The 18,443-nt window shown below is 43.2% G+C and overlaps 1 protein-coding gene across 1 annotated transcript in view; it reads right to left on the reverse strand.

The window, feature by feature from the left end:
• LOC103744840 (NACHT, LRR and PYD domains-containing protein 8) overlaps window positions 1-16,846 on the reverse strand; it is a 34,901-nt gene extending 18,055 nt beyond the window's left edge. The window contains exons 1-5 of the mRNA XM_017801537.1: window positions 16,477-16,846; window positions 13,957-14,031; window positions 9,831-11,433; window positions 8,946-9,116; window positions 6,982-7,146 (exon numbers count right to left, since the gene is read on the reverse strand). Of these exons, the coding sequence (XP_017657026.1) occupies window positions 6,982-7,146; window positions 8,946-9,116; window positions 9,831-11,433; window positions 13,957-14,031; window positions 16,477-16,846 (2,384 nt within the window). The remainder of the gene's footprint in view (window positions 1-6,981; window positions 7,147-8,945; window positions 9,117-9,830; window positions 11,434-13,956; window positions 14,032-16,476) is intronic.
• Between the last annotated feature and the right edge of the window lie 1,597 nt (window positions 16,847-18,443).

An 18,443-nucleotide genomic window follows, 5' to 3' on the forward strand; every position in this document is an offset into this window, starting at 1 on the left:
CTGGCTTGCTCCCCTAACCTGTGCTCAGCCTGCTTTCTTATATAACCTGCCCAGGGGTGACATCACCCACAGTGGGCTGTGCCTTCCTCTACCATTCAACAATTAAGAAAATGCCTCACAGGAATGTCCACAGGCCAGTCTGGTGGAGGAAGTTCTATTGAATTATAAATTCAATAGAACTTGTGGGAGTTGTTCTCTCCTTCCACTATGTGGGTCTCGGATGTGTAAAGTTGACCATCCAGCACAGAGCCACACAACCGTCCTCTCTGTCTCACATTCTTATTTTTTCCCCAGAATGAGGGTCAAGGCTACTTCTAACTCCTCAGTGTATAAAGTTTCATCAAGTTAGGTATTCTATTCCTGTTACCGATAGAAAAACACACACATTTGGTCTGTAGCCAGTTGGATTAGGGTAACAGTTGGGGATACAGTTAAACAGGGCTTTGTGCCTGTTGGGCAATCAGTCTAACTTCCCAGGGTCTCTTTTAAAACATTTTATTTGTGTGTGTGTGTGTGTGTGTGTGTGCACGCGTGACATCCTGTGCACTCGCACGTGGGAGGTCAGAGAACAATTCATGGGAGTTGTTCTCTCCTTCCACTATGTGGGTCTTGGGAATTGAACTCAGGTTGTCAGGCTTGGCAGGAAGTTATTTATACGCTGAGCCCTGTCACTGGCCCTATAGGGGTCTCTTTTTAGCCCTTGAAACAACTGCCTTTAAAACTTTAATTTGCTAACCTACCGTCCGTCCAGCCATGTGATAGCTGTTCCTAAGTCACATACTGCCTGCCATCTTGTCAGGCTTAAGTTTCAGTCTCAAGTTGGACTGCTTATAAAAACTTTTAGATAGGGCCTGCAGAGATGGCTCAATGGTTAAGAGCACTGGCTGCACTTGCAGAGGACAAGGGTTCAGTTCCCAGAAGCCACATAGTGGCCCGCAACCACCTGCAACTTCAGCTCCAGGGGATCCAATGCCCTCTTCTGGCTTCCACAGGTACCTGCGTATATGTGATGCACATACAGTCAAACAGTCACACATTCATACACAGTAAAAAATGATAAAATACACAGTTGGTGACAGAGGATTCACAGATTTTGTTGAGGAAATAACTCACAGAAAGACAGTAAGGGGGTACTAAACTTCTGTGTGGTGTATGGATCATAGATACACTCAATGGTAGCAGGTGCCTGTCAATAACTATGGTGTAAAGACTCCCACCATGACTGATCTTAAGTTGCAGTGTGAAGTCTCTGGGGAGGTTGGAGGAGGCTTGCAGCAGGACCTCACCACATAGAATTTCTCTAGTATACACTCAGCACACATCAGCAACCTCAAAGACGCAGACTAGGTGTTGGCAGGTGATGACCCCAGGTCAAATTCAATCTTCCATTTGGCATTATATGACCTGTGAGTCAGGAATATACTTTAAAATCATGAATTTGGGGGCAGTGCTGGGATCAAAATGAGCTACACCCCCTGCCCAATAACACCTTGTTTTAAATTTATTTATTTAGCATTTTAGCATTTATTTATTAATTCATTTATTTATTGTGTATAAATGCATTGTCTACATCTATCTAAGTGCACCTGTGCCATGCAGTGCCCATGGAGGCCATAAGAGGGCACTGGATGCCCTGGAACTGGAGTTACAGATGTGAGCTGCCATGTGGGTCCTGAGAACTGAACCTAGGTCTTCTGTAAGAGCAGTCAGTGCTCTTAACTACTGGGCTATCTCTCTCTAGCCCTAATACTTTATTTCTGAGACACAGTCTCATGTAGCCCTGGCTGGCCTTACTATATAGCTGAGGATAGATGACCTTGAACTTTTGATCCTCCTGACACCCCCTCCTTCCCCCAAGTGCTAGAATAACAGGCATGTACCACCATGGTGGTGCTGGAGATTTAACAGGGATTTGTGCCTGTTAGGCAAGCAGTCTACAAACTGAGCTACATTACAGCCAACCCTAAACACTAAAATTAAAGAATTTTATGTGTATGAGTGCTTTGTCTGAATGGTATATGCTTGCCGTGCCTGAGGGGGCCAGAAGAGGCCTTGGATCCCCTAGAACTGGAATTTTAGATGGTTGATAGGTGCCATGTGGGTGCTGGGAACCAAACCCTGGTTCTCTTCAAAAATAGCCAGTGCTCTTAACTGCTGAGCCATCTCTTCAGCCCCTATTTATTTTAAAGATTTTTTTGTGTGTGTATGAGCATTTTACCTGTATGGATGTAAGTGTACCACATGCATGCAATGCCCACAGGAGCCAGGCGAGGGCGCTGGAGCCCCTGGAGCTGGTATTATGGATGGTGTTAGCCACCATGTGGATGCTGAGAACCAAACCTGGGTTCTCTGGAAGAGCTGCCAATGCTCTTAACCACTGAGTCATTTATTTAACCTCCTGATTTACTTTGTAATGCCATTTAAAGCTGGGCATGGTGGCACACGCCTTTAATCCCACCACTCAGGAGGCAGGCACAGGGAAATCTCTGTGAGATAGAAGCCAGCCTGGTCTACATAGTGAGTTCCAGGCCATCTGGGGCTACAGGAAGACACTGTCTTTAGAAAAATGCCATTTAACAGCTGGATCCACAAAATTCCTGAGTGTTTAAAAATCCGATGTCAAATGCTGCTTTGAATGGGCTCCAGCTCTCCTTGGAGACTGAAACTTTCTACATCTACATTTGTTCGACAAATCTAGAACAATGTCAAATTGTATTTAAAAAAATTCAAGTAATCCATCAAGAAAGTCCAATGGACTCTGATGTGAACATTTGAAATTTGATCAGTTCTGACTTTTTTCTGGATCCCTGTCTAGAACTTGTAATTCTAACTACTCTTGCCTTTACTTCTCCTTCACATCTATTTACCAGTCAAGGACTTTCTTTTCACCCTACAGATAAGAGTTATGCAATTTAGGAGTCTTTTAGATAGGCCCACTGAAGGGGTACCCCAATTGCCACACCCTGCATCCCTGTTCAGCATGGATGAAGCCAGTGGTCTGCATCCAGATTCCCTATTGGCAATTTGGGTAACCTCTTCAGAGGATGGTGTGATAAGAATAGGAGGTAGGAATTGGCTAGGCGGTTAGGGTAAAAAGACCGCAAAGAATTGTAGCCAGTTTCTTGGCTAAAAGTCAAAATGTCTTTGGGGGTCTTAGCAATATACTCTGTTCCAAAGGCCAAAAATATCAAAAGTATTTGAAAGCTTTTATCTAATTCTTATAAGATTTTAGAGTTACCTCTCCAGAGAGGGGAATGTTAGAGAAGCAAAAAGCCTCATTTGGAAAAAAAAGTGCATGAAGTTGTCAGAAAACAGTGATGGGGAGATATGGGAGGAGTTGGAGGGGAGGGAGTGGGAGTGGATTTGATCAAAAAACCTTATATGCATGTATGAAATTCTCAATAAAATTTTTTATTTGAAAAAAAATTTAGGTCCATTCTCTCAGCCCTAAGAGACTGGCAGACAACACAGCATCCACTGCCCCAGGTTAATCAGCTTTTCCTCATTCAATTATCCTCTGCGTGTTTATAATGAAAAGTGAGCACATGTGGAATTTGGATCAGCTTGGTATGTAATTCGAGCCTGATTACATACTTGAACAAGTAACTTCACCTCTGTGAAATTTAAGTTTTTCATCTGTAAATGAGTTTAATGCTAACCTCATAAAGTTGTTGGGGATATGAAGACAATGTAGTTCACGCAATAACAGATATTCACTAAATATTATTTTCTTTAAAAAACTCAAGTCATCCAACTAGTCAAATGTAGAAAACAAGTGACTGCAAGATGCCCAGCTCTAAGTGACACATCGACAATGTGACCTAAGTCTCAAGGAACATCATAGACAACGGGGAAGAAAGATTGTAGGAGCCAGAGCCACAAGGTTCTGCTGCTAGTTAATTCATTCTAGACATGATAAGGGAAGCTGCACCAATGGAGTCTCACAGTGTGGTGGTCTAATGAAATCTGAATAATGGCAAAACCAGTTGACATGCCAAGGTGGACAGGGAAAGTTTCATGGGGTCCCACCTCAAGATGACGGAGCTACAGGCAATCAAAGGCGGCTGAGGGAGATGGAATCCGTTTCTCAGGGAACTAGCTCCATGAGAGGTTATCTAATCCTGACTGGGAAGCCTTAAACACAGGTACACACAAGCACCACTAAATGGACTTGGTGAATTTTATACATGCATGTATATGTATAAATATTTATAAATGTATGTATCTATAGGTAATAATAACAATCAAAGATGAGGATAGGAAATTGAAAGGGAGTTGGGGGTCATGTGATGAGTTGGTTGGGGCCTGGGAAGGATGGAAATCATGCAAAGAAAATACTCATGTATGAAATTCTGAAAAAAATTAAAAACAACTACTTTTCAAAACCTGAAAAATTGGAGTGACCTATAAAAAGGGTACATTTACAGAAGGTGACAAGTGGATGTGGAGAAAAGGAGACCCTCATACACTGTTGATGGTGATGTTAATAATCACACGTGAAGTCTCCTCAAAAATTAATAAATAACTAGCCCAGCCATTGTGAAATTAGTATGGTGATTCCTAAGGAAAAACAGTAACAACTAAAACAATGTTCTACCGTATGACTCAGCTATACCATCTAATGAGACTAAGTCAACATCTCACAGAGATATGTGGACATCAACATTTATTGAAGTACTATAAATAGTTAAGTTACAGAACTGACCTGGTGCCTAGCAACAGAGGAAGAGATAAAGGAAATGTGGTATATACACAGTGGAATTTTATTCAGCCATAAGGAAAAATACATTTATGTCACTTGCAAGGAAACTGATAAACTGACAATTACCATTTAAGTGAATTAAGTCAGTCTCAAATACTGCATGTTTTCTCTCGTTTGGGGATTCTAAATTTTAAAAATATTTTATTATATTTATTTTCATGTGTATGAGTGTATTGCCTGCACGTATGTAAGTGCATCCACGATGTGCAATACCCTTGGAGGTCAGAAGAGGATGTTAGATTCCCTGGAACTGGAGTTATAGACAGTTATCAGCCGCCGTAAGAGTGCTTGGATTCGAACCTGGGTCCTCTGCAAGAGCAGCCAGAGCTCTTAACAGCTGGCCCATCTCTCCAGCCCGGGATTCTAGATTTTTACAGATACATAAAATCATGTATGTATATAGGACATCAAAGAAGTCAGACTGTTTAGGGGAAAGACTAATGGGGAGAGGGAGGAAGGAGATAAGGGAGGCAGTAGATATTGTGTAGCAATTTAAGACTGACTTGAAACCTGAAGGGAGGCTCATTAAGACTCAAGAAGTTTTACAGGAAGGTTTGTTAAGACTAAGAAATTGTAAAGGGAGGTTTATCCAAACTCAGGAAGTAACCAAATCATAGTCTCAAGAACATAAGAAGTCCCTGAAACTGACCAGATGCATGACATCTCCTCCCCCAAGGTCACAGGGGCAGTGAAGAAACTCAGACCAGTTTAGTTTCCCCGGAGACTCTCTGACCTGTAAACTGTGCAGAGAGCTCTAGGGTTCCGTGCTGGGGTGGGCTTTTGTGGTGCAAGATGCCTTTGGGTTGTCCCTGGTCCTCTAATAAACCTCTAACTTATACTCCTGTAAGTAACCTCAATAAACTCATTGGTTCCCCAAGTTGGACTTTGTATTGGTACTTTGGCCCATTATTCGTTCCCTATTCGGGGTGAGTAGATGTTTGTTCATGTCTCCCCAGGAACAGTGTCAAATGCTAATGAGGCTGATGAGGAAATATTAACCTAATGTGGAACTAATGAACTTTGACCTCAATATAACTTTGTTCTATGTGGTAGATGAGTAAGTTCTAACAAATGTAATTGACAAAAACCCTAGGAACTCCTAATTATAAGTGTGCTTATTGATACATGTAGGCTTAACAGGACTTTGGAATCTTCAAGTCATAGAGGCCCCTCTGAGCTCAGCCTCAGGCTAAGTAAGACACGGCAGACAACCTCAAAAACTGCCATCTGTGAGAACCTTGGATAATGCTCCCTCTTGCAGTGGCCTTTCAGGAAGCACCTGCTACATGTGTCTTATTTGTTAAAATAACTAAGATTGTACTAGTATTAGCATATTATAGGTAAGTGTCATAACCCCACACTTGCCTGAAATATTTGCTTCTTTGTGAAATGCTGTCTAAATTTCCTATAGTAACCTGAGGGGCATGTACACTTCTGTACCGGAAGTCTCAAATCTACCAATATAATTACTGTTAAAGGATGTGAAAAATCCTAAAAAAACAACCCTGTGTATTTATGGTTGGGGCCTTGGTTTCTCTGGAGCAGGGTAGCCCAGTCTGGGGCTAGCACATATAAACAATAACTTCCTCATCATTCTAAGTGTCGTTTGAGTCTTCTTGAAGGCCAGGTCAGTCTCGGGTTAATTCCTATAACAAGGCGCGCGCGTGTGTGTGTGTGTGTGTGTGTATGTGTGTGTGTGTGCTCAAATCATATTATATACCATGTAAAATGTCCTTATGAAACCTACTACCATGCACTATAAATATATGCCAATAATCAGGAGGGAAAGGGCTGAAGAGATGGCTCAGCAGTTAAGAGCATGTACTGTTCTTGCAGAAGACCCAAGTTCAATTCCCCACACCCATATTGGGATCTGATGCTTTAGGCCTCTGTGGGCACACATACACATGTGCACATGCCTGTAGACATGCACAATTAAAAACTAATGAGAATTGTTGCATGAAATGTACAACTACTCAATAAAATACTTAAAAATTAATTTCTAAAAAAAATAAATAAATAAAAGAACTAACATATCATCCGGAAACCCCATTTCTGGGTATTGGCCACAGGAAATGAACTCAGACTGCATCGTGAACGCTGAATGACAGTAATAGTGGCTAAGGAGAGGAAGCTGCCGGCAGCCAGCGCACACACCACCTGCTTTGCAGGACCGCCCACCCATGCGCCTCCACTCAAGTTCTAGGCTCAGCCCTTACCTTAGATACTTCAGGGGACACTGGGCTGATTTCAGTGCTGAGCAAAGGGATCTCATGGCCTCCTGTCCCAATTCTGTGGACTCTATTTTCAGCTGTCTCAGATGCTGATTTTCAGTCAAAACACAGAGAAAATCTTCATGCAACATACGACCCACATGCTTTAAACTGGAGAGGGAAGTACATCTGATTACCAAGGGAGCTCTCTCCACCACTTTTGTGTGTCTGTGTGTTTGTGTATATGTATGTGTTGTATGTGCACGAATAGGTTTGTGTGTATGTATGTGATTGTATATATGTGCATACATGCATGTGCTTCTGCGTATACATTTGTTTACACATGTGTACATATGTTGTGTATATATATTTGTGTGCATATGTGTACATAGATGTTGTATGTGTGCTTGTGTGTATGTATATTTATGTGTATGTATGTTTTTCTGTTTGTGTGTGTTATATGTGTATGTTTCTGTATTTTATGTGTATGTATACATGTGTATGTTTTGGCATTTGTATGTGTATGTGCACGCATGTGTTTGTATGCATGTGTGTGCAAATATGGATGTTTGTGTGTGTTTGTGTATGTATGTGCAAGTTCATGTGTACATGTGTATGTGTGTGTGGAGGCCAGCATGGGACTTCATTCATCAAGCAACTCAAATTCACTCTCTGTACACATTAATAGTCCCTTGGACCTCCTGCCAAAAGCTAAACATGTTGCACCCATCAACAGATGAATGGATAAAAGAAAATGTGACACATGTACAAGTGAATACCAATGAGCTTTTATGTGTATGAGTGGACTGTCTGCATGTAAGTGCACCTGTGTCACACAGTGCCCATGGAGGTATGTAGAGGACATCAGATCCCCTGGAACTGGAGATACAGACAGTTATTAGCTGCCATGTGGGTGCTGGGAACTGAACCCGGGTCCTCTGCAAGATCAGCCAGTGCTCTTAACTGCTGAGCCATCTCTTCAGCCCCACAATGAGCTTTAAAGAAGAGTGAAACCAGGGCTGGGGAAATGGTTGAGTGGGTGAAGTGTTTGCTGCTCAAGCACGAAGAACTGGGTTTGTTCCCTCAGAACCCACATGAAAAAGCAGGGTGGCCTGTAATCCCAGTGCTAGAGAGACAGAGAGGAGGGTCCCCGGGATTCGTTGGCCAATCAGCCCAGCTGAATCAGTGAGCTCCGGGTTTAGTGGGAGACCCTGTCTCTAAAAAAACCAAAAAGGTGAAGAGTGATAGAGACATTTGACATAGACCTCTGGGCTCCACAAGCACATACACACATATGTACACATACAAATGTAAACAGACACAATAATCAAAGAACATCTGTATGGAAATGCCATCATGAAACCCATTACCTACTATGATAATTCAAAGCAACAAATATAAAGAAGAAACCCATGAAAAATGATGCCATAATTAAAGCAGTTGAACATGTGTGCTTCATGAACATGTATGCTTCATGCAGGTCTAGTGTGAATGGGGAAGGAACACGGGAGCTGAATGGGAACAGATGTTTCCATGGACTTCCTTCCAACCAGGAGCAGTCACTGTCATCTGGGACCTGTGATCGCTTGTACTGAGAAACTGGTTTGAAAGTGCAGTGTCCCCCAGAGACTCTCATGTTTGAATACTTGGTCCTAAGTTGGTGCTGCTGTTTGGAGAGGTTATGGAACTTTTAGGAGGAAGTATGTTGCTGAGGGCAGACTTGGAAGTGTTACTTCCTGGCCCCACTTCCTGTTTTCTTCCCGGGTGTGGGTGTGGGTGGGGGTAGGGGGGGTGTGGTCATCCACTTCCTGTTCCTGCTCTTAATGTCTTTCCCCACCTGTTGTCAGGTCTTCCTCATCATGATGGACTCTATCACTCTGGAACTGTGAGCCAAAATAAACCCCTTTGCCCTCAAGTTGCTTTTAGGGTGTTTATCACAGCAACAGAAAAGAAACTAGTCTGATACTTACTATAGCTTTTGGAGTTTACAGCAAGGCTGTTTCAGGGCATCAGTAAAAACTTTCATGAATAGGTTCTCCATGACACAGTCTGTCACTGTCAGGACTTCCAAACCATAATTTGTTCTGAACACAGAGCAGACATCTTGCCACCAGGCCAAATGCATTTCCTTCTCCTTCGTTCTACGTGAGAGGGAGGAAAGAGATAAGGGCCTATGGTTAGAGGTCAAACTCAAGAAAAACTAAGAAAGGAAGCCCAGGACTCTTTAATATCGATGCACTGTACAAACCAGAGGTTAGAAAGGTTTGGAACTTCACAAACCTCACCCTCAAAGTAACAGGATTTCTGGGGCCAGCAAGATATCTCAGTGGGTAAAGGTGCTTGCTGCCAAACTGGATGACCTGGGTAGATCCCTGGGCCCACATGGTGGAAGGAGAGAATGGATTCTTGTGTTGTTCTCTGACTTCCATATGTACCCTAGCATGCACATGCCCGTACCCACACCCAGGATAGATATATAAAATGTAATTTTATGAAGTAGCAGTGGGGGCTGGAGAGATGGCCCAGTCCTTAAGAGCACTGGTTGCTCGTGGATTTAATTCCCAGCACCCACGTGGTGGCTGACAACCACCTGTAACTCCAGTTCCAGAGGATCCAACACCCTCTTCTGATTTCTGTGGGCATTGCACGACATGGATTCACAGGAGGCAGAGGCAGGCAGAACTCTGAGTGAGGCCAGCCCGATCTATATAATGAGTTCCAGGCTAGTGGGGGCTACAGGGTTTTTCTAAAAAAAAAAAAAAAGAAACACCAAAGTAAACAGGATTGATCTCCCAATTCCCCAGAAGTAAGGTCCTTGGTTAGAGCAGGCTGCCATCAAAGAGACCAGCACTCACTCAGTGGCACTGGGGGAACCTGCTGAAACAGGCCAGAGCTCCTTGGAGAAGTCCTCTGAGAGAGACAGTTCCATTTTCTGCAAATCTCGACAGCGCTTAAGGCAAAACGCGGATGCTTGAAGGTCTTCATGGGCCAGGATATTCAAAGAAGCTGTCCGATAACCCAACAGTGCGCTACGTGCGAAGGCCTCCTCCCCGATTTCAGCCAGGCAGTAAAACAACTGTGGAACCCCGCAGCACACCGAAGGCGCTTCGTGTTTGTTCAACTGCGTCATGACTCGTACGATCTTTGACTTGTTTCCCAAGGACAACTTGCAGCTAAAGGATTTCTCCACAATGTGAGCACAGGCTGCATTTAAAAGGCCAAACAGGAACAGGGCCATCTGAGTCAGGCAGGTTTTGCCTATTGAAGGTCCCGCCACCAGACCCTGGATTTCCATACGGCCCAATAGGTGATACTGTCTGAGTCTTTTTGGGAAATAGAGGACGTAAAACAAGGAGGCAAAAAATTCCTGGAAAATAAACAGAGCAAACACGTAACGGTCTTCTTGACCTTTGATCTTTCGAAGAATATTCACTTGAAGAAAGGTGTCGATGCTCATCTCTTCCACCATGACTCGTTGAAAGTCTTTCTTCTCAAACACCCACTTCATGTTCCACATGCCCTGGGCAGCCACGTGACACAGACCCTCCAGCTGCTCTTGGTGATTCTGGTTGGAAAGGTTTGTAAATATTGTTGGAAACAAGGTGGCCAGATACAGGACCAACACAGACGTTACATTTGGAAACGCCTTTATGAGATTTATCATTTTCTTCATTTGCTCATTCAGACAACGGCATGCCACCCAGCACACCGCAGGGACCCGACACAGAGCCACAAGAATGCTGTTTTCCACAACAAAATCCACAACTCGATTAGCTATCGCTGTGTGTCTGAAATAGGCCCTGAAATACTTGATTATTTCGGTCCTACTAAATCCTGTAAGGGTGACATGACAGGGATGTTTCATTAAGGGTTTAAGTGATGGCCAGGAGGTTGGTCTTATCATTATCAGAAGCGTGGCCTCCGGGAGCATCCTTTTGCTTAGCAGACTGCTCAGGAGCACAGACCCAGGCATTTTCTGGCTCCAGTCATCACTCAAACCCTCTGGTCTTTCAGTGAGGGAAGATGTGAGTTCCTCAAAGCCATCAAACAGGAGCAGAAGTTGATCTGGTTTGGATAAAATTTTGGACACGAGAGCCCGAGACTCAAGCCTTTGGTGTTCTATCAGCTCAGAGAAGCTGCGCTTTCCTGCCCAATTCAGTTCTTGGCAGTGGAAATACAAGGCATACTTGAATTTGTGGGTGTAGAATTCACTTCGCGCCCACGTCACCATCACCTTTCTGGCCAGGGTTGTTTTTCCAATACCAGGAATTCCGTGTATAACCACGGTTTTAGGCTGTCGACCCTGGGGACTTTGGGGCAGAAAGAGACACGGCAACAGCTCCATGTATTTCTTTACATCTCTGTACAAGTAGTCTGCTTGGTTTGCAGGCCAAACAGTCTTGTTCCATATGGGTAGGTTCTCTTCTATCACATGTTGTTTGTATTTCAGTAATTTATCTAGAGTTGGGAAGATGGGAAATACAGAGATCATCATCACAGTTTTTCTGAGCACTGATAAAACAAGAAAGCCAGCCATGAAATCCACTCTAACCTCCACTGTATGATTGTATCTTTACACACCTTTTTATTTTCCTTTTAAAGTACCTTTTATTTAATTTTAAATATCATTTTGTATGAAGTTAGCAAAGAATCTTTTTCTTGTAATACTGAGTGTCAGGCACAGAATGCCACATAGTGATAGTGGAATTAAAAGTCCTTTAGTCAATAATAGCTAGTGGTGGAGAGGGACTGTCATCAGAAAGAACTCTTGACCCTGAGGAGAGGCGGAGCAGGGTTTATACAGCTTAAAATAACAATTACATCATGCCAGGGGCACAGTCAATAACCTTAGTTATATCAGATCACCATAGTTACACCAGACCAGAGACAGGTCAGTTAACAAAGAGGTTTTCAGTTAACAGAAAGCTTCTAAATTTTGGTTAGGAAAATCAAGTTTCTCAGAATTGCAGAAACACGCAGGAGGAGCTGCCAGAATCTTAGGTGAGGGTTCAATGACCCTCCCCACGCCTCCTTTTTTGACAAGGGAACATCAAGAGTCAATAGGCCTGACCTTGCAGGTCTTTTGCAAGTAGCCACAGCTGCTGTGATGAAGATGAAGGCTGTTATGCTCAGAGGACAGCATTCTGCAACACACTGCATTGATTAAACAACAGCAAACAGAGCTAGAGAGCTGGCTTAGTGGTTAGGAGCACCGACTGCTCTTGCAGAGGATCTGAGTTTGGTCCCCAGGACCCACATGACAGCTAACAACCATTCATAACACCAATTCCAGGAGAATCTGACACCCTTTTCTGACCTCTGTGAGAATTGCATGACACCGTGCATCTGCACACATATAGGCAATACATTCATATGCATAAAAATTAAATAAACTTAGAAAAACAGTAAATAAATGTCTAAGGTTGGGGTCAATGAGATGGTTCAGCTGGCAAAGGTGATTTCTGCCAAGCCTGATGACCTCATTTATGAGAGATTATTTAGAGATTTCAAATAGACACATAAAATCACATACATATGGCACAAAAGTAGACGTGAAACTGTCTAGGGAAATGAGAAGGATTAAAGGGAGGGGGAAGGGAGGGGAAGGAAAGCATTGTGGGACATTGGGTGGAACATGAAGTGCATGATATAGTTGCTGAAAACATCCTTATGAAACCCATAACTACACACAATAAATGCGCACCAAATTTTCAGATCAAAGATGCCTATCATACTTGCCTCTTAACCATTCCTACTTGGGCAACCACTCAAATCGTCCCCTTGGAAAACCCCTATTCCTACCCTCAAGCCCTTTGACTGGGCTGAGCATCATGATACACAGATACTTCCTCATCCATGCCTATGACAGCACTGTTCACAACAGCTGAGCTATGATGAACCCAGCTGTTCCAGTTACTTTTACTGCCCTATAAAAACACTGACCAAATGAAACCTCACCCACCCACAGCTCAGAAACCACTAAGGAACAGAAAGCAGAAAGACTGCAAGAGCCAGGGTTGGGGCATGAATATTAGGAAATGGTCTTCCAGGCCTCTGGGAACTTGCTCGCATTAACTTGAAGCAATGGTAACACTGTGCACAACACCCATGCTGACTCAATCAGACAAAAACCCAGCATCAGCATCTACAGTGGAACCTCTGCGCCTAAGGCTCGGGAAACATAGCAGAACGGGGTAGAGAGAATACTAGTGCATCCCCCAACTCTCACCAGTGAAGCTTCCTCACACAACAGCGTGCCATGCACACAGAAGGCCACAGCTGGCTAAGTTTTAGGGAATAAGAGACTGCAAAGTGCATTTCCCTGGGTAGAACTCCTATATTAAACCTCACCCACCCATGGCTCAGAGATGATGTGGAAGAGGGGGTGGAAAGATTGTAAGAGTAGGTCTATATGGGTGCACTTACATGCATACGGGCAATACACTCATACACATACAAAAGTGATAAATAATAAATAAAATATTTTAAAAATTCCCCATAAATATTGAGAGATAACTGTACATGAGCTTATCTTAATTAACTGGAATGTTTTGTTGGCTAATAAGACCTTTGTTCATTCCTTGAACTCAGTTCTAGGAGTTTTTCTGGAAGCATTTGAAAATAAGCCTTCTTCTCCTGCCCATGTGGGCAAGCAGGGACACCCTACACTCAAAGCAGCCTGGGGTGAAGATGGTTACTGTTCAAAGGAGCAGTTGTTCATCAAGTTCCACAAAGGACTGAGCCATGAGGAAGAGGGGAATGAGGTTATGATGATGGAGTTTGAGATATTATCACCAGCTGGGATGGAGACTGGGCTTCCTATAGTCAGGTGAATCTACAAACACCGGTTTTATCATTACATGTAATGATGAGTAGAAAAGATACTAACCACTCAATGTACAACCTGCTGTGATGGCCACCAAGCTCCTCATTTCAACCCCCCCTTTTTTTTTACCAGATTTCCCCAACATGACCACATACCAGACTCTTCTTTCTCCAAACTGATTGATGTTTCTCTTAGATTGATGATCTCTGGTTCCAAAGTATGTAGAAGGCCTGGAATAGATAAGAAATGACTGTTCCAGGACTGGGGAGATGACTCAGCATTTAAGAGTACTGACTGCTCTTGCAGAGGACCTGGGTTCAGTTCCTAGCCACCCACATGGCAGCTAGGAATCTGATGCCCTCTTCTGACCTCCATGGGCATTGCATGGCACGGGTGCACTTACATGCAGACAATACCCTTGTGCACACAAAAATAAAAATAACAAAATAAAATAAAGAAATGACTGATCCACTGGAATGAATTTGCATGGCCTGGTGTAATGTGCATTCTATCCGTAAACTGTTATGTGCTGTTTGAACTCACTGAGAAGCTGGTTCTGGAATTGAGGTTGCCCCCGGGGCTTCAGACCCAAGCATGTCTATGTTAAGTATCCTCCAGGACTCTGTTATCTGGGGATGGGCTTCCCTCTGTGAACGCATCAAAACAGCTCAAGAGTAAAACCTTTGTGCACCGATAACAGCTAGGAGGCAAACCATTTCAATAAAGATTACTGTTGTTTATTCTGTAAATTAAAAATGTCTGCAGTGGGAAACGGCAGTCAAAAGCTCAGCCATGGGAAGCTTGGCCATACATAGAAAACGCAACTGTGAAATCCAGCTGACCGCTTCTCTGCTCAGGTCTACCGAAGGACCTCGAGTCCTTGCAAGCATTCGTTTTAGAAAGAGTAGGCATATCTACAAATATGGAATCCATGAATAACGCGGGTCACTTGGGTCTGTTTCTGTTTCTTTCTCTCTTTCCTTTTCTCATGAGGTCCTAGTTAATAACATGCGATGTTTCTGAACAATAAAAGATTTCTCTCCCCACCCCCAGCCTCTGATTTTTCTTTTCTATGTACTCTCCTTTCTTTTCACAGGACTAGCTATTTCCGCAGTTGTTAGGTCCCAGGCTTGGCATCACTTCCTCCATGAGGACTATTCACTTCCCTGGCCACCTTACCCAAAACAAGTTCCTCTTCACAACCCATTATTTGGTGTCCATGAACTATTTGAGCACCTGTCACACACAGGCACCAAGCCCATTGATGGGATGGTCACGGCTAGGGAGACAGAAAAGCCAGATGCTAGCTTTCTGTTTATATTTAAATATTATTCAGTTTTCTGTGTACGGTGATGCACACCTTTAATCCCAGCAGTCAGGAGGCAGGTGGAGCTATGTGAGTTCAAGTCCAGCCTGGTCTACATAGAGAGATCCAGGCCAGCCAGGGCAACATAATGAGATGCTATCTCCAAAAAAACGATACAGTTCATATTATGTCCATTTCTACCAGTAAGAAAAAATAACCACTTGGAATGCCGGGTGTTGGGAGAACTAGGCTAGCATCTCGTGCTGTGTTAATAGGCTTATTCATTTATTTTCAATTCAGTAGTTAAGTTTGGCTCTGCATATATTAGAAATGTTACTGGCAGACAAAAATAGGCATATCCCCCCATGGAACTGCCCACTTTATCGCCAATAAATCCTTTTTAACCTTTAATATTCTTGCCTTAAATATTTACTTCTGATACCCACATGCCTGTACCACCTTTCTTCTCCCTTTTTGTGGCATTACCATGTGCCGTACGTATTACAGCATTTTGTCAACAGTGGACTACATATAGGATGTGGTCCTGTAATACCACATGATCTGGTGATGTCCGTTTGGACAAATATACCCTGTGATGTTCACACAATAATGAAAAAACTCAGTGATATATTTCTCAGAGTGTATTCCTATTAACTAACACACAACAAAGCATATAATTTTCCCATCTTGCTGCCTTGTCCTTTTCTACATCTTTTGAGATGGTGTCCTCATGTACAACAAACTCGCCATGTAGCCAAAGACGATCTTGAACTTCTGATCCTCCTGCCTCCACCTCCATCATGCTGGGATTACAGGTGTGCACCACCATACCTGGTTTATGTGGTGCTGGGGATTGTACATGCTGGGCAAGCACCAGCTGAGCTGCACCCTAGGCTTCTATCTTTAATCAAAGACTATCTGGTTAAGTTTTAAAAATTACACACTATAAGGGGCCAGAGAGATGGCTCAGCAGTTATGTACACTTGCTGCTCTTCTAGAGGACCTGAGTTTGGTTCCCTGCACATGTACTAGGTGGCTTCTAATTTTCTGTCCAGGAGATCTATCTGATACCTTCTTCAGGCCTTTGTGGGCATCCAAATGCACATACACACACATAATTAGTAGTAGCAGCAGCAGCAGCAGCAGCAGCAGCAGCAGTAGTAGTAGTAGTAGTAGTAGTAGCAGTAGTAGTAGTAGTAGTAGTAATTACATCTTTTAAAATTCAAAATGCATTGTAACAGCTTTTGTCTTTGGATTAGATCCACTGTGACTTTACTCTTCTCTTACGCAGGTGAACAATACGTCCCATGGCAGTCAGTATTTCTTTAGCCCCAAGCCCACCCTATCTATGTACCGTATTATCACTTACTTTTTAGCTCCTTTTGTACCAGGGAACAAATTGTTTTCTTGTTCATTTTGTTCAAAATGCTGAAAGTCACATCCCAAGCTAGCCTTCCATGGAGGTATTCTGTCAAGAGATGAACCACCTCTGCCCAACTGGCCGTCTTCAGCTGGCGCCACCTGACGTGGTCCACATGAGGCAGCAAGTGTTCATCCAGTAACAGCTTCTTGAATATTTGTAGCTCCTCCTTGCTTAGATGATTCATATACAGCATGACCCCCTTGTCAAAAGGGGAGGAAGGGGTGCAAGAGGATGTCCAAGTTGGGATTGAAGGAAAAGTTGTGTAAGTAGATGGAAAGTGGAGTGGATTGAGAGATCTTGGATTCCTGTCACTCATCTTTATGCAACGTGTTGGTGATGAAGACAACCGAATGGGAGACAGAACAGGCAAGATGTGCAGAGACCTGGAATGAGAGGATGAGGGAATCAGTATAGAGGCCCCTCAAAATTTCAAAGTACGATATGAGAGGATATATCTATTTCATTTTTGGGTGTATACCCCAAAGAATCAAAGTCAGTTTATGACAGAGATACCTGCATACCTGTGTTTATGACAGCAACACTCACAAGTAGTCAAATTATGACATCAGCCCAGGCGGTCATCTACAGATGAATGGATAAAGAAAATGTATATAGAACCTGTGGAGTTTTAGTCAGTCAAGAAGAAGAAGGATATTATGTCATTTGCAGGGAAATGGATAGAACTGGAGAACAGCATGTTAAGTGACATAAGATAGGCTCAGAAAGACAAATACTGCATTTTTTACTTTCCCAGAGAAGAAACAATATGACACCAAAAGGGGAAATTTAGGGCATAGAGAAAGGAAGTAAAAATGAGGCAGGAAGGGAATTAATAGAGTAACAGAGGGCTCACAAATACAAGCAATGTACATTACACGCAGCACTGGAATGCCTTAACGAAACCCCTTATAAAATTAACAAACACTAGGACTGGGGTGATGGCTCGGTGGCAAAAGTGCTTGCCACATAAGCATGAAAACCAGAGCTTGGATCCCCTGAAACCCATGTAAATGCCTGGTGGGCATGGTGGCCTGCCTAGAATTCCAACCTGTGAAGACAGAGACAAGGGATCCCCAGAGCAAGCTGGCTGGCAAGACTAGCCATATTGTTGCACTCTGGGTTTGATTTAGAGACCATGCTTCCATGAGTAAGGCAGAAGAGCAATGAAGGATGATTCTCAACATATACCTCAGGCCTCCACATGTACACACACACACACACACACACACACACACACACACACGAATGCAGGAAACATGCATACCGCAGACACATGGGAAATGGAAAAAGAAAAAAGTTAAAGAAAACAGTACCCGAGAGTGTAGATTCATTTAGTTCATTAAAGCCTTTGTGAAAAGTTTAGGGAAGAAAAATTAGTGGTGGGTAAAACAGCAAAGATAAAAGCTAGAAATATGTAAGTAAGTAGGAGACCCACTTAGACTTAGTAACTATCAATCCAATACAAATTATATTCCTAAGAAATGGCTCATGGGTGTATCTTTGTCCCCCACTCTGTACCATAATACCTGGATTACACAATTTCCCCCTTGTAGAGTCTTATTCGATACCTAACTTCTGGATAGACTTAATTGACTCAGTTCTCATTGGGTCTAGAACCGACCTCTGGACTGAATTAAAAACGAGAAAGTGTGCTAAGCACTGCACTCTTTTCTCTCTATTTCCTGACTATGGATCCAGTGTGACCAGCTGCCTCACATTCCTGATGCCTTGACTTTCCTGCCGCGGTGGACTGTATCCTGGAAATGTGAGTTCAAAATAAATCCTTCCAGGTTTGGAGAGATGGCTCAAAGGTTAAGGGCACTGGCTGCTCTTGCAAAGGACCAGAGTTCAGTTCCCAGCATTCACATGGTGGCTAACAATCATCATTAACTCCAGTTCCAGGGGGATCTGAT

This window comes from Nannospalax galili, unplaced genomic scaffold, assembly GCF_000622305.1.
Source record: "Nannospalax galili isolate Female #2095 unplaced genomic scaffold, S.galili_v1.0 scaffold842, whole genome shotgun sequence".
Taxonomy (NCBI): domain Eukaryota; kingdom Metazoa; phylum Chordata; class Mammalia; order Rodentia; family Spalacidae; genus Nannospalax; species Nannospalax galili.